This window comes from Heliconius melpomene, chromosome 2 (assembly GCF_056956725.1).
Source record: "Heliconius melpomene rosina isolate 202511_hmr_F chromosome 2, ASM5695672v1, whole genome shotgun sequence".
NCBI lineage: Eukaryota > Metazoa > Arthropoda > Insecta > Lepidoptera > Nymphalidae > Heliconius > Heliconius melpomene.
The window spans coordinates 4,567,710-4,581,336 of NC_140390.1; the positions used below are offsets into that span (position 1 = coordinate 4,567,710).

General features: G+C 33.3%; 1 protein-coding gene across 2 annotated transcripts in view; it reads right to left on the reverse strand.

The window, feature by feature from the left end:
- LOC146540484 (small G protein signaling modulator 2-like) overlaps window positions 1–13,627 on the reverse strand; it is a 40,734-nt gene that overhangs the window by 16,266 nt on the left and 10,841 nt on the right. Inside the window, exons 4-10 of one of the 2 annotated variants that reach the window (XM_085207032.1) lie at window positions 13,128–13,291; window positions 5,313–5,532; window positions 4,426–4,543; window positions 2,932–3,038; window positions 2,360–2,484; window positions 1,370–1,492; window positions 156–292 (exon numbers count right to left, since the gene is read on the reverse strand). In XM_085207032.1, coding sequence (XP_085063158.1) covers window positions 156–292; window positions 1,370–1,492; window positions 2,360–2,484; window positions 2,932–3,038; window positions 4,426–4,543; window positions 5,313–5,532; window positions 13,128–13,291 — 994 coding nt within the window. The remainder of the gene's footprint in view (window positions 1–155; window positions 293–1,369; window positions 1,493–2,359; window positions 2,485–2,931; window positions 3,039–4,425; window positions 4,544–5,312; window positions 5,533–13,127; window positions 13,292–13,627) is intronic. The other variant, XM_085207026.1, reaches the window with a different exon arrangement.

Consider the following 13,627-nt stretch of genomic DNA (forward strand, 5'->3'; position numbering starts at 1 on the left):
GTATTATTGCCGTTGAAATTTCTAAGAGCATCTCAATTCTAAAGGTAAATCTTTCTTTCTTTTATCATAAGACTAATAAATTTAAGATAAAATAGCTGATTTCCACTATTTATGATAGTAATAATCAAAAATACTCTTAATTAAATAAATAGGACCTTTCGGAAAATGTATAGGCGGTCTTTGAACCCCGTCCTGTCCGACCAATATGAGAGCGTCGCTCGCTTGTGAGCGGTGCACGTGCACGTACACCACCTCCCACACGCACACCTGGAGAGACATCGCCCAGTATACACTGGAAGAAAAAAAAATATTTTTTAATATTTTTTAGACTTATTTATTGGTCCAAATTCGAGATGGAATTCAACACCACGCCTTGTCTTGTTACCAGAGCGGGGAATGAGAATAATTAATTTCCTCGAGTGGAAATCGAACACACAAAATACTAGCCAAGACAATTTTGATTTGAAAGAATGTTTTTTCAGCCTTTAGCTGTATCCCGCAGATAGTGGATTAGGTAGAGGGGCTTGGGGATTAAAATACTTCCGTTCCTCACTTTACACCGAATTCTGGAGACATTGCGTGTCGAGTGGCAGAATCCAAAGCCGCGTTTTGCCTAAGATTTATATTTTCTCTTAAATCATCTGATCTGATGTTAATCAATCAATCAATCAATCAAAAATCAATAAAGTGATATCATAATCTTTGTCACATTTATATGCATACATTATACAACGTAAAACTTCTCTTTTATTATAAGCATAAAAAAATAGAAGTTTTACGTTGTTGTGTTAGTTTACTTAATTTCGTTAAGAAAATTGTAAATATAATATAAACAATCTATTTATTAAATGAAATATTAGCATAATTACAAATCAAATCTACAGGGACATTTCCCTCAACATAATTCTAATATCCTCGAAACTCAATATTAGAAACACGTAAATCAAACACGAACCATAAATAATAATAAAAAAAGAAAACAATTCTATACGTGACAGGAATAAATGTGTTACTTGTTCTGTACGAAAAAGTGATCCTCGAAATGAAACCAACTAAAAGTCCCATTCTATAGATTCGTCTCATTAAAAGCATCTGAGAGAGAGAGAGAGAAAAGTTTTTAACTATCTACTGCGTGTTTAGGCTTACCTTGACATATTATACGGTCGACGAGTTGTAGCCGCCAAGTTTAACTTTAGTTAAACTTTCATAAATCTTGCACACAGTACACTCGGAACGAAAATAATGAAAAATAAGAAAAACCGTAAAATCAAATCTGATCAACCGTCCACATCTAACTTCAACGCGGCCAAAACTCGTCAACCGTACTATACAAAAACAAGCATTAAAAAAAAACAAAGCTAATACATACCAATCAGCACAGAGCGAGCCGCCACAGACCCGCCTGTACACTGTGCACGGCGCCGCACTGCACAGAACACACGCGTGCGGACACGCGGACGAATGTACGCGGTGCCAACGATACTGATATTCACTACAATAGCATACTCAGAACAAATGTTAAATGTGCTATTTGGGTATATCAAGCAAATTAACATATATTTACTGTTAAATTAACAGAGGAATAAACACAATACATTTAAAATAAAAAAAAGGCTGGCCGGTACTGACCAATGACAGTTATGCACAGTACAGTATGGTTGACGAGTTGTGGCCATTCTGAAGTTAGATTTTCTGAACTTTAGGAGGAAAATAATCAAAAGTAAGAATAATCTCCACACACACGGCCACAACTCGTCAACCTTACTGTACAAACTACACTAATTACACTCAAAACAAGTCGTCGGGTTATAGTGTAAACCTCCTAACAGCCTATTGAGCAAATTTTCAGGAGAGACAATAATATAAAATAAAATAAATAAGCTACTTTTTGTATTTTTTTATACTTTCGAATGACAGAAAAATGTACCTAACGAAAAAATAAAAATAAACGAAATGAGCTGGTTTACACTGTAGCTGGTCTACACAAATCGACGAAATATATAATGAATTAAAAATATATTGCACGAAAATCAAAAGAATATTTACTGTCTAACAAAGCACTAAACAAATTGGGGGCCTCAAATACAAATTACAATGATAAATCACATTCTAAGAGACAATAGACATTCATTATCGTTCTAGATATAATTTCGCTCTAGAATACCCAGAATTGAATTACTTCCTAAATAAACATTCTTAGGTACCAATAAAAGAATTCAGGTCAATAATGAACAAAAATTATCTCTGAATTTCATACAAAAGCACAAAAAAACATACAAGCTATAATTTTTATTACTTTTTTATATAACTACATATAACTAGAATCTACATTAGAAATTAAATAGCGAAACGTAATTACCTTTTATCAATTCCTTCGCTTTCAGCGTACCCGTTCATAAGTTGATTTGGGGTCCATTTGATAACAAGGCCGGCGGCGGTTTGATGTAGACTTAGGTAACCCGGCATTGGTTCTTCTACATCTTTCTGCAAGTTGTTTTATAATTATTATTTATTTTTTCAGCTTCACGCTGTATCCCGCATATAGGTAGGCAGAGCGAAGCTAGTGTTAAAGCACTTCGTTTCCAACATTACGCCGAATTTTTCGAGTTATTGTTTGTTGAGTGGCGGAACTCAACGATAGGCTTTTGATAGGCCATAGCAAAAAGTAGCTGGCGTATTTAAAATGTATTCCTAAACTTTATTATGAGCTATGTGTCACTAAATTAAACAAGGGTTACTATAATTGTATGACACGATAGTAGTAGCCTTGTAGGGTCTAATTCCCGTAAGTGTCTAAAATTATCTCTTTAATTTATAAATACATATAATACAGACATATAATGTTACAATATGGACATGTCATCATGGAGATGTATAAAAAAATAGTTATCACTAAAATACTTTAGAAATAACAATAACAAATATACCCACCGGCTGTACGCGAACATTATTTTTTCCATATAACAACGTGGCACGGGAATTCTGGTGTAGGCTTTCCACGTAATCCTTGGCGCTTGAAACTGTAGCATTACCAGCTCCTATAAAATTTTCAAAATGTTAAATAATAATAAAATAATATTGAAAAAAGTCGTTTGAAAGAAATAGTTTCAAAGTCAAAAAATAACTAATTTATTTTTAAAAGTTAACTCTACAGTAAAGGACCCAACCTTGTTAGTTTATTTAATTTCTAAAAAACCGCATAGATAATATTTGCAACTATTATATTACTGGATTATTAATATATCTCTAATATTACAAAACGAATATATTTGTTATTCGTTTATGTTATGTTAATTATGTTAATTATGTATTAAAATTCAAATTCTAAAATGTCTAGAATTATTTACGAAATCCTCAAATTCCAATACAAATTAAACATTCAACAAGTATAAGCAAAGTCATCAAACCTATTAAAAGAGAACTAGACTTGACTGACCTTACTTAATAAGTTTATCTACTAAAGTAATTAAATAAAGCTTTTAAAATGAACCCCGAGACTTAATAGTTAATTAACTGAATCAAGTAAATAAATACCTTGATATAAGTTTATAAACTAGTAAGTTGTCTTTTAGAACAATTTCTTTAATTAATTGATATTAAATACGGTTTTCAACTTGGATTGAATTTCGTAATTTTTTTGCGGCCTCACGCTGTATCCCGCATTTAGCAGAGTAGAGGGAACCTAGTGTTGGGACACTCCGTGTGTTGAGGGGAAAAACTCAACACCGCTATTTGCCTTGTGCGAAGAAATGAAGTATTAATAAATAACAATTAATTTCGTCGAGCGAGAATGGTACTCACAACAGTCGTCTTTACAATCACAAACTTATGCCACTGTGTCAGAACGGCCTCTTAATTAATTAATTACAAGCTTTTATTATCTAATTTCAAATTTCATTATGATTAGATTAAGATTTTTAATAATACAAATGAAAACTTCACACCACCAAATTTTATTCGAATTTGCAAATACAATTTAAATTCATTATTAATTTATTTCATTTATAACTTTAATAAGATCCATCTTTAAGAAATCACTAGAGGATAAAACGTACATAAATAAAGAAGATAATAATACCGTACTTGGCGTAATAATAAATGTGAATGTAAGTTTGTTTATTAGCGTGAAATGCCTAAACTACTCTACCGGTTATCATGAAATTTTGTGCACATATTCTTAGACGTATTAGAAAGGACCTTAAAATAAATATCCTTTATTTACTGTTTTTACTATTATAACGGAGTTATTAGTTCCAGCTTCACACTGTACCCCGCACACAGCAGGCTAGGGAGAGGGAGCCTAGTGTTAAGACACTCCGTTCCCCACTTTCCGCCAAATTCTGGAGGCATTGCGTGTTGAGTGGCGGAACTCTACGCCGCTTATTAGTTTCAAAATTAGGTAAAATCTTGAATTATATATCTTACCTGATGTAGTAGCAGTACCGTCATCCGACGACGCGTTCAGACTTCTTCTGAAATTTAATATGGGTCGACGCACCGACGGCGGAGTTGTTGTACCAGCTGACATCCTGTGCCTTTGAACCTATACATATACAAATTGTATGATATTATGTAAAAAAAGAAATATAAGAGTGGAACTGTGTATTTAAATGTCGTGTATAGAGTACTTGTATATATCTATACTTATAATAAAATATTAACTGATCCTTGTCTTTATATGGACAGCTAACCTTTCCTTAACATTTAGTTAAGGTTTGTTTTATTTAAATCTGTTCACAAATAGAAAAGTTATAGATTATTATGTTCGATAAAATTACAAAATAACTATCTTCTTGAATTTAGTTTGCAATGTATGGAAATTGTATTTATAATGATAATGTTATATGAAAGTAATTCTAATCAGAATTATATTTGTTCAAGCAGGCGAAGCCGCGTATACCGCGTATACGCGTATCATATTTTTACAAGGTAAATAAAAACAGCAAACGGCCTTAAGAAAAATGAAAACAACGAAACTTGTTTTTATTTTTCTTAAGTTAACACTCATTTTATATAGAAAACATATTTCATTTTGAATGGTTGGTCATCAAAAAATTTCTTTTAGCTTTCAAAAATGGTTATAATGGCAATAAACGTTTGTGTTAATTAAAATGTCAACGTCCAAAAAAGGGAAAACGCTGTGAAAACTTATTACAATATATTGGAAAATTAAGATATTTTTATATTTTTAGTAAAAATTACCTCGAAACGCGCAACGCCACTCATTGCATTCCCAAAAGTGGGAATCGAATCCAATGCGTTACGGCCTCTTCCCTATCTTATTTATTTTTATTTATGGATATATTTCTTACCAGTTCATCCGCCGGAGGGTCCGTCCAGAAACAAGCTGGGGCCTTCGCTTTGGAGTACTCCAAAGCGCACGGTCCCACCAGCAAGGAACTCAGTATACTGCCGTAGTCAGGATCCGCTACCAATGCTTCCCTTTCATAGTACCTCGTGGCATTGTTCACTAGATGTTCGATGATTTTTGCTAATTGTCGCTCGAATAGAGCTATTCGTATCCATAAGTACCTGGTAAAAAAATATATTAGTTGCATATTTTTATTTCGTTATTAGCGGGGTGGGCAGAAAGAGCTTAGTGTTAATGTTAAGACACTCCGCTCCCGATGTCCGCCGAGTTCTAAAGGCATTACGTGTTGAGTGACGGCACTTAACGCCGCGCTTTGCCTCAACACACTAGCGATAAAAATGAAAATATAAATTTAAATAAATATTTCATTTTCTCGAGTGTGGATCGAACCCACAACCAGTCGTGTTTACAGTCGCACTCTTGTGCCCCTGGGCCATGGCTGGCCTAGTGCTAAATTTATACAGATTTAAAATAAAAGAGACGGAGAAAAGAGAGTAGGTATATCAAGCATCTTCTTTATAAGATCCGCAATATACACGGTTAAGACATAAAATAAATAAAATGCCAATGAAAAGTAATCCTCATTATTGTTCTCATTTACGATCGATCATAAACTGACGATAAAGAGAAACAGACAAGTAATCTTTTGTTATAACGAAATACCGGCTTTACGGCTTCATTGTAAGATCGTAGCCATAACAATATTATAGATGTTAAAGAAACAAAAATATCATGGGCGTAGAAAGAGAGGGAGCCAAGTGGTCCATGCCCACCCCAGAAATTCTGTAATTTTATCTGTTCAAAGGTAAAGTCCAGCCTCCTAAAGTGGTTGTGGCTGTAGCGCGATGGTTGTGGGTTCAATCCTCACTCGGAGGAAAGGATTATTATTTATTAATATCTTCATTTCTTAGAGGGCTATGAAAAAGAGATAGAAAGTGCCAAACAGCACCAAGGCAAATGGTCCGAAAAATTGGCGCGACGGAAAGTAAGGGACGGAGTGTCCTGACACTAGGTTACCTCTACCTACCCTGCTAAGTGCGGGAGAGAGCGTAAAGCTTTGTTTTGTTATTCAGTTATTTAAAAGATTTCTAAAACATTTTGTCGCGCTACGTTAGACCTAGATTATAAAGCTCTTAGCGCCAGACGAGATGCTGAGATACTTGATTACTTAATAAGATAAAAAGATAAAATGATTAAGTTTTTTTATAAAACTAATAGCGACGGCGATTGGCTAATCTTTCGTTGATTAAATTAAAAAAGTATTATCAAAGATCTAAAATCTGATCTTGCCAACAGACGAGACTATAGAACATCGAAAGAATCTTCAATTTTTATCAGGTTTACGCTGTATCCCGCACACAGCAGGATAGACATAGAGAACCTAGTGTTAAGACACTCCATTACCCATTTTCATAAGAAGAAATAAATGAGGATCGAACCCACAACAAGGCACACACTTGTGCTCCTACGCCACGACTATCCTCAAAAGATATTTAAGTAAATAGTATATTATGATTAATTAAAACTTTAAACATACAGTATTAGACATACAGTTTATTTAGACATACAGTACATATTATGTATAAGAATACAATACAAAATCGAGAAATAATAAACAAATAACAAATATTTCTATACAATGTTTGATAAGAGAGTGTCCTACATCTTATAGAAAGCTCTCGGACTCGACATGCACGTGTCTCTTGCTAGAGAATCTTCTCTAGCAAGAGACACGTGCATGTCGAGTCCGAGAGCTTTCTATAAGATGTAGGACACTCTCTTATCAAACATTGTATAGAAATATTTGTTATTTGTTTATTATTTCTCGATTTTGTATTGTAGCAATCTTCTCTAGCAAGAGACACGTGCATGTATTCATGTGCGTGTATTCATCTATTATGCTTGAGAACAAGCGTCTAGCTATACAATACGCCGTTGTAACGTAGTGGTATAGCCTGTGACTGTAAAAACGACAGTTTGACGTTCGATCAGCACTTTGGAGAAGGAATTAGAAATATAAAATAATTCGTTGTCCCAAGTGGGGATCATTTCCTCGCAATTACCGAATCCCAAATCCGGTGGAAAATGGGAAACGGAGAGTCTCAACACTATTACGTGTATATACGTCTCCCTACCCTAGTATATACGGGTAGTATATATATATATATATATATATATATATATATATATATATATCTATATTTCATTTTCCAACTAACGAGAGAACGCGAATAGTGTTGGGGGTTTTGTTTTTAAACAATTAAAACGTCAGTTTTGAACTTTAACTAAATTCAATTAACGTGGGAATTTACGTAGCGAAAGGTAGTGATGTGATGTGGTCTTTTGTAATTAAAATGTCACAGCTGGCAAAATGGCGGCGCGGCGGCGTAATTGGGTAAAGTTGGCTTTCAGTAAGCCGTGAAACTCCCACCCAGTAACGAGGTGGAAATACAACGCGGAACAAACAAATACTGTTAATTATTTTTTATGACAAAAGGAAAGAGTAAAAAATCAGCTTCACGCTGTGTCCCTCACGTAGCAGGGTAGGCAGAAGGAACCTAATTTTAAGACACTCCGTTGTCCACTTTCCGCCAAATTTTTGTAAGCATTGCGTGTTGAGTAGCAGAACTCAACCCCGGGCTTTAACCTTGGTGCCTAGTGAAGAAATGAAAATATAAAATAAATAATAATTCATTTCCAAAAGTGGAGATGGAACCCATAATCGTCGCTTTACAATCAAACCCTTGTATCTCTCTGTCTTCGGCACGACAGCCTCTAATGAAATGTAAAAATTAAATAATAGATATATTTTATTTAAAATAATAAAGCCAAGAACAATTCTTAATTCTAAGTAATAATTAATCAAGTTTAAAGTCTCTTTTTCGCAATTCTTTGTGAGAGATCAAATAGTAGAAAGTTATAAATAAAAGTTCTTCCCTCACTGTAACTAGAACTCTCATATTTCTTTCCAGCTAGCTTTACCGTGCACGTGCCGCAAACAAATTCATCTAATAAAAGAAGAATAAATCAAAATTTTCTTCTGCAAAAATATGAGATATTTCCTTCTAATTAAACAATAACTAAGTGAAATGATAATTTTAAAACTATAATTGTTAAATGACTTGAAGTATATAAGAATATTAGTGACCCAAATGCGGCTTCGCCCGCTTAAACTTATTATTTTATTATAGCCAAATTGTACTTGACTCGGTTTGACCGCATACGCAACACATTCATTCGAGGTAGTCTTGGGGTCCGTGACGTAGCGGATAGGCTCCAAGAGCTGAGATGGTTTGGCCACGTTACGCGCCGGCCTAAGAACTATGTCGGACGCAAGTGCCTTGCTATATTAGTTCCTGGGGCGCGACCTCCCGGACGCCCAAGGAAGCGCTGGTTGGATGTCGTGATGCAGGACATGAGAGCCAATGGTCTAACCACTGAGGACGCAAAAGATCGTGCAAAGTGGAGTAGGTTAAGTAGGAAGGCAGACCCTGGTAATAGCTGGGATTAATGCCAGGAAGAAGAAGAAGCCAAATTGTACTTGACTCTTTATGTAAATTGTAGTCTATGTGTTATATTGATATATAAGCTACAATACTGTAAAGTTTCATACAAATCCATTTAGCCATTTTTGCGTGAAAGTGAAATGATTTTTTTTTTTCAAAATTTCAAATAAATAGCTATTTATGCGGTTTTTAAACTTTTAATCGTACATGTAATCGAAAACCTATTGTTAATAGTTTTAAAACAGTACAAGACATTTGCAATTTTTCACTTAAGATACATTTTCACATTTATGGGTCATAATCAGAAAAGTGGACATTTTCGAATTCGTAACGTAACTGATAAGTAACAACACTGATAATGTTTGTTACGAAACTGATGTCATAAGGCATTATACACAACAAAATAAAAATTTTATATGAATAAAACTATTGTTTCTTTTATTTAATGAGACACAAATTAAAATTTTAAAGATTCAATCGTTGAATTAACAGATTATAAATGTAAGAAAACATAAGAAAGTGACAATATTAACAATATAATAATGCTAATTCGTAACGTAATAAACTTATATTTCTAAAGATCACAAAGTTAATGATAAAATTAAATCCACTTTAAAATATATCAAAACTTGAGTCGTTATCACGGGAATTAAGTTTAATTCTTTGTAAATGTTTATTCCGCAAATCTTCATATTTCATAGGATTGGTCTGTTTAAGACGTTCTCTATATCTTTATTGTCTTTCAGCATTTGATATAGGAGCCATGACGCTTACTGAAAAAAAAAATGTATCAATAGGTATTTAATAATACTTCATGTTTATTGTTTAGATCTTTAACAACGCTAGTACAGAACGTATTTGTTTTTAAATAAAAGCCTCACCCGCTTGAGCTACATATTTATTAATTCACTATCTCCAGAGAAAAAAATAGTAATTACAAAATCACAACTAATTTCAGGAAGAATAAAAAAATGTTTTTTACTAAATCGGTTAAGCCGTTTCTGAGATAAGCGTGCACAAACACATTAGACAGGCAAAAAACTTAAAAATCATTATTTTTGGTTACTTTACGTTATCAAAAGTCACCAATTATTTTTTTCATATCCCAGCAATTTATTTTTTATATACATATCTTCCGATGGTAACGTAATTATGAACTAGGCTTCATATTCTCTCAGTTTCGTTACGTAACGAAATATAACGAAATTGAGAATGAAGTCTGAGAAATTCTAACCTTTTTAAATATTTGCTCATAAGCCACGTGTTGCATGTGCAAGCACTGAAGTTCTTTTTTGAGATTTTGTAAAAAGAAGCAAATAACATAAACAAGAAAACGAAATTTTAGAATACTTACCAAAATAAAAGCCGTTTATAACCCTGAGATGTAATTTTACGCATTCCCTTTAAAACATTTGAACCCCTCAACTGCTGCGAGAACGCTACTGGTTGTAGCTACGACAGCATTGACTTTTAGAATAATGGTGCCACAACAAAAAATTATATTAAATACCATCCAAAATAATTGCGTTCATATTATAATTGTACGTTACTAGCCCTGAGTAACAAAAAGGCAATATTTTGGGACAAATTTAGTTAATTAATATATATTATTTATTAAATAATGTATCAATAAAAGTAGTTCTATTTAATATTATGCATAAAGTAAAGTAATATAAACATATCTGAAATCAAATAAAACCATAAATATTCGTAACAAATCAATTTTTAAAAAGTAAAGTGGTGAATGGGACACGAAAAATTGTATGGAAGCATTTTGAAAAGTTTTTTGCAACTAACAAAAAATACTATTATTAGCCATAATACATTTAAAATATTACAAAAATCTTTAAGTTAATAAGTAAATTTATCGTAAATGGCAAAATATTTGAATTATCTTTAAAATTGTATTTTTAAAACGCATTCAAAGTAGCGGGACAAAAAAAGACACAAAATGTACACTTTTTCTGATTATGACCCTTATAATATTAATGAGATTATTTTTATGATTACTATTTATTAGCAGGACAGACAGATGGTATTACGATAATGCCACTTCGTTCCCATTAAAACACTTCCGTTTAAACACTTATTTATACACGATTAAATTCCATTCCAATTCATATATAGACAGATGTAAACAAAGACACCCACTAAACTAATCTTTTAGAACTTATGCACATTCATTCATTTTACTGTCAACTAACTTTAACAGCCGGCGATTCAAAGCGATGCATATAGAATCGTTGTTAATTAGTTCATAGCTGAAACTCAATCAACTCGATGCATCGCGTGGGTATATAAGGCTGTTACAGTTTTAATTGGCTTACTGCAATATATATACAATTATTTATGATTTATTACTATTTATCTTTTATATTTCTTATTTTATAATTATAATAGTTTTTAATTAAAACATCCTTAATATTTAAAACTTTCAAAAGTTTGCCAAAGACCATTATTTTTACTAGCTTCACGCTGTATCACGCATGTAGCAGGCTAGATAGAGGGAGCCTAGTATTAAATCACTTTATTCAATAATCAATATTTTTATTACATTAACGATATTTAATATTTTAATTATTTAAAAAATATTAATTGACAGCATTAATTTAATTATCAATTCAGCTTTTAAATGAAAATATAAATAAATTAATTTTTTTAAAGAGAAATTAGTGATTTTACAGTTTATTATATTAAAATATAATATATTGGACAGTAAATAAATTGCTGTAATAGGATTGTTGCCATTTTTGAAATAACATTAACCAAATTAATACCTGGGCGCCTGTGCGGTTTCGCAAAATGTCAAAATATTTCAAACTAAGGTTACGTACATGTAATGAATAAAACGCCTCTAGAATTCGGTGGGAATTGGGAACCGGAGTGTCTTAACACTACCTTTTCTATGCTTACCCTGCTACACGTGTAATATAGCAAAAAAAATATGGAAAAATCAAGAGCCCTTACAAAGAATTTGCAATGAAATTATCGATATATCACATTATTCTTACGTTATTCACCATTATATTGAAGATTTACGTTAACAATGTGACTACGTTCCGTGATAAATGTCTTCAATATCTCATTTCAATGACAATTTCATTTCCTCAATAAATTTTCCGCTGGAAAATTGATACCTTTCATTTCGTTTGTTAATAGGTGAATATTTAATTTAGCAGGTATTTGTAAGACATATTTATTAAATAGAATTTTCCTTTTAAATATAATTAGCAATTTCCATGAATTGGATGGAGCTGATAGAGTACACGTAGGTATATATGGTTCTTAAAGAGTAGGAGTGTAAAAACAATCGTTCGAATCCCTACTGTTTGACTTTTAAAATTATATACATATATTTTTTTAAATCCACAATTTGCTTACGGTCTCTACACACCTCTCTCGACTCGTCCATTGTCAGTAGTCATAGACCGTATCTAGAGATCGTAGCATTTGGAGCTCCGTTCTCTCTACTATCCCGTTAAGTTAGTTTTTTTAGCTTCGCGCTGTGCAGTGTTATAGTGTTAAAACACTCCGTTACCCCCTTTCCGCCAAATTTTCAAGGTTTACATCGCCGTAACTTCAATTACCTTGTTAACAGAGCGAAAAAAATCAAATATTAATAAACAATCAATGATTCCCCGGGTGGGGATCGAACCCACAACTGTCACGTTACGGTTTACGGCCACGACGGCTCAAGTTTGATAACATATTCATTTTTCAAAAACTTTTCAAACAGAAATAAAGAAAACTCTAGCATAATGTTCTAAGTGTCACCCTGAACTTCCCCTTCCATGTTTATGAAGTAACAATAGCTTACAAAAGTAATACGTAACAGAAAAGCGCCCCAAGCTCGAGTGTAATTCTTGTGTAATAACGAAATGACTCTTCTAACTTTGTTGTATAGAAATATTATTTTCTTTTAGAACGGCTTACTTTCGGTTAATCTCACGTAATATTACTTATATCAACATTATACTATATTTTTTTTAAAAGAAACATTGCAGTGTTGGACTGTAAAGGGGGCGGTTGTCGATTTGATTCCCACTCAGAAAAATGAAATAATACTTATTTCCTTTCGTAAGTAATAACACAAAACGCGGCGTTGAGTTTCGCCACTCAACACGTAAATCTGATAACTGGGCAGTAAGTGGGGAACGTAGTGTCTTAACATTAGGTTCCTCTGGCCTACTCTGCTATCTCGGGATACAATGTGAAGCTAAAAAAGATATTTAAAAATAGAATACACTTACTTGGACTGCGGCGGTGATTGCGACAGTAAAGATCCCGATCCTCTCTTATTCAGAGGAGGTCGTGGCGCCGAAGGTCTCCTCTCAACGCCCGATGCTGAACGTGTTGCCGGTGCCCCCTCAGCTGATAGCACACGAGCTGACACTAGCGCTGCTTCCGGACAGTGCTAATGAAAATATTAATTTCACTATTTCAATAAAAAAAAAAGACTAGATAAGCAATACCTCCAGTATCGTAACACTAGGATCCCTCTGCCTATCCTGCTGTGTGCGGGATACAGCGTGAAGCTTTTAGACTTTCTTTACAATATGTTAACAATGCGACGTCAAAAACATAAGAAGATCAAAAATAATTTACAAGAAAATAATTTCAATCTATGTTTGGAATCAATTTCACAGCGAAGCGACAGTTACCCCGCAAAATCGCATTATGTCTCCCTGCAATCAAGGCAAGTGGGCGGAGGTAGATTTAAATTACATATAACTGCCTGGGAAATGCTGGA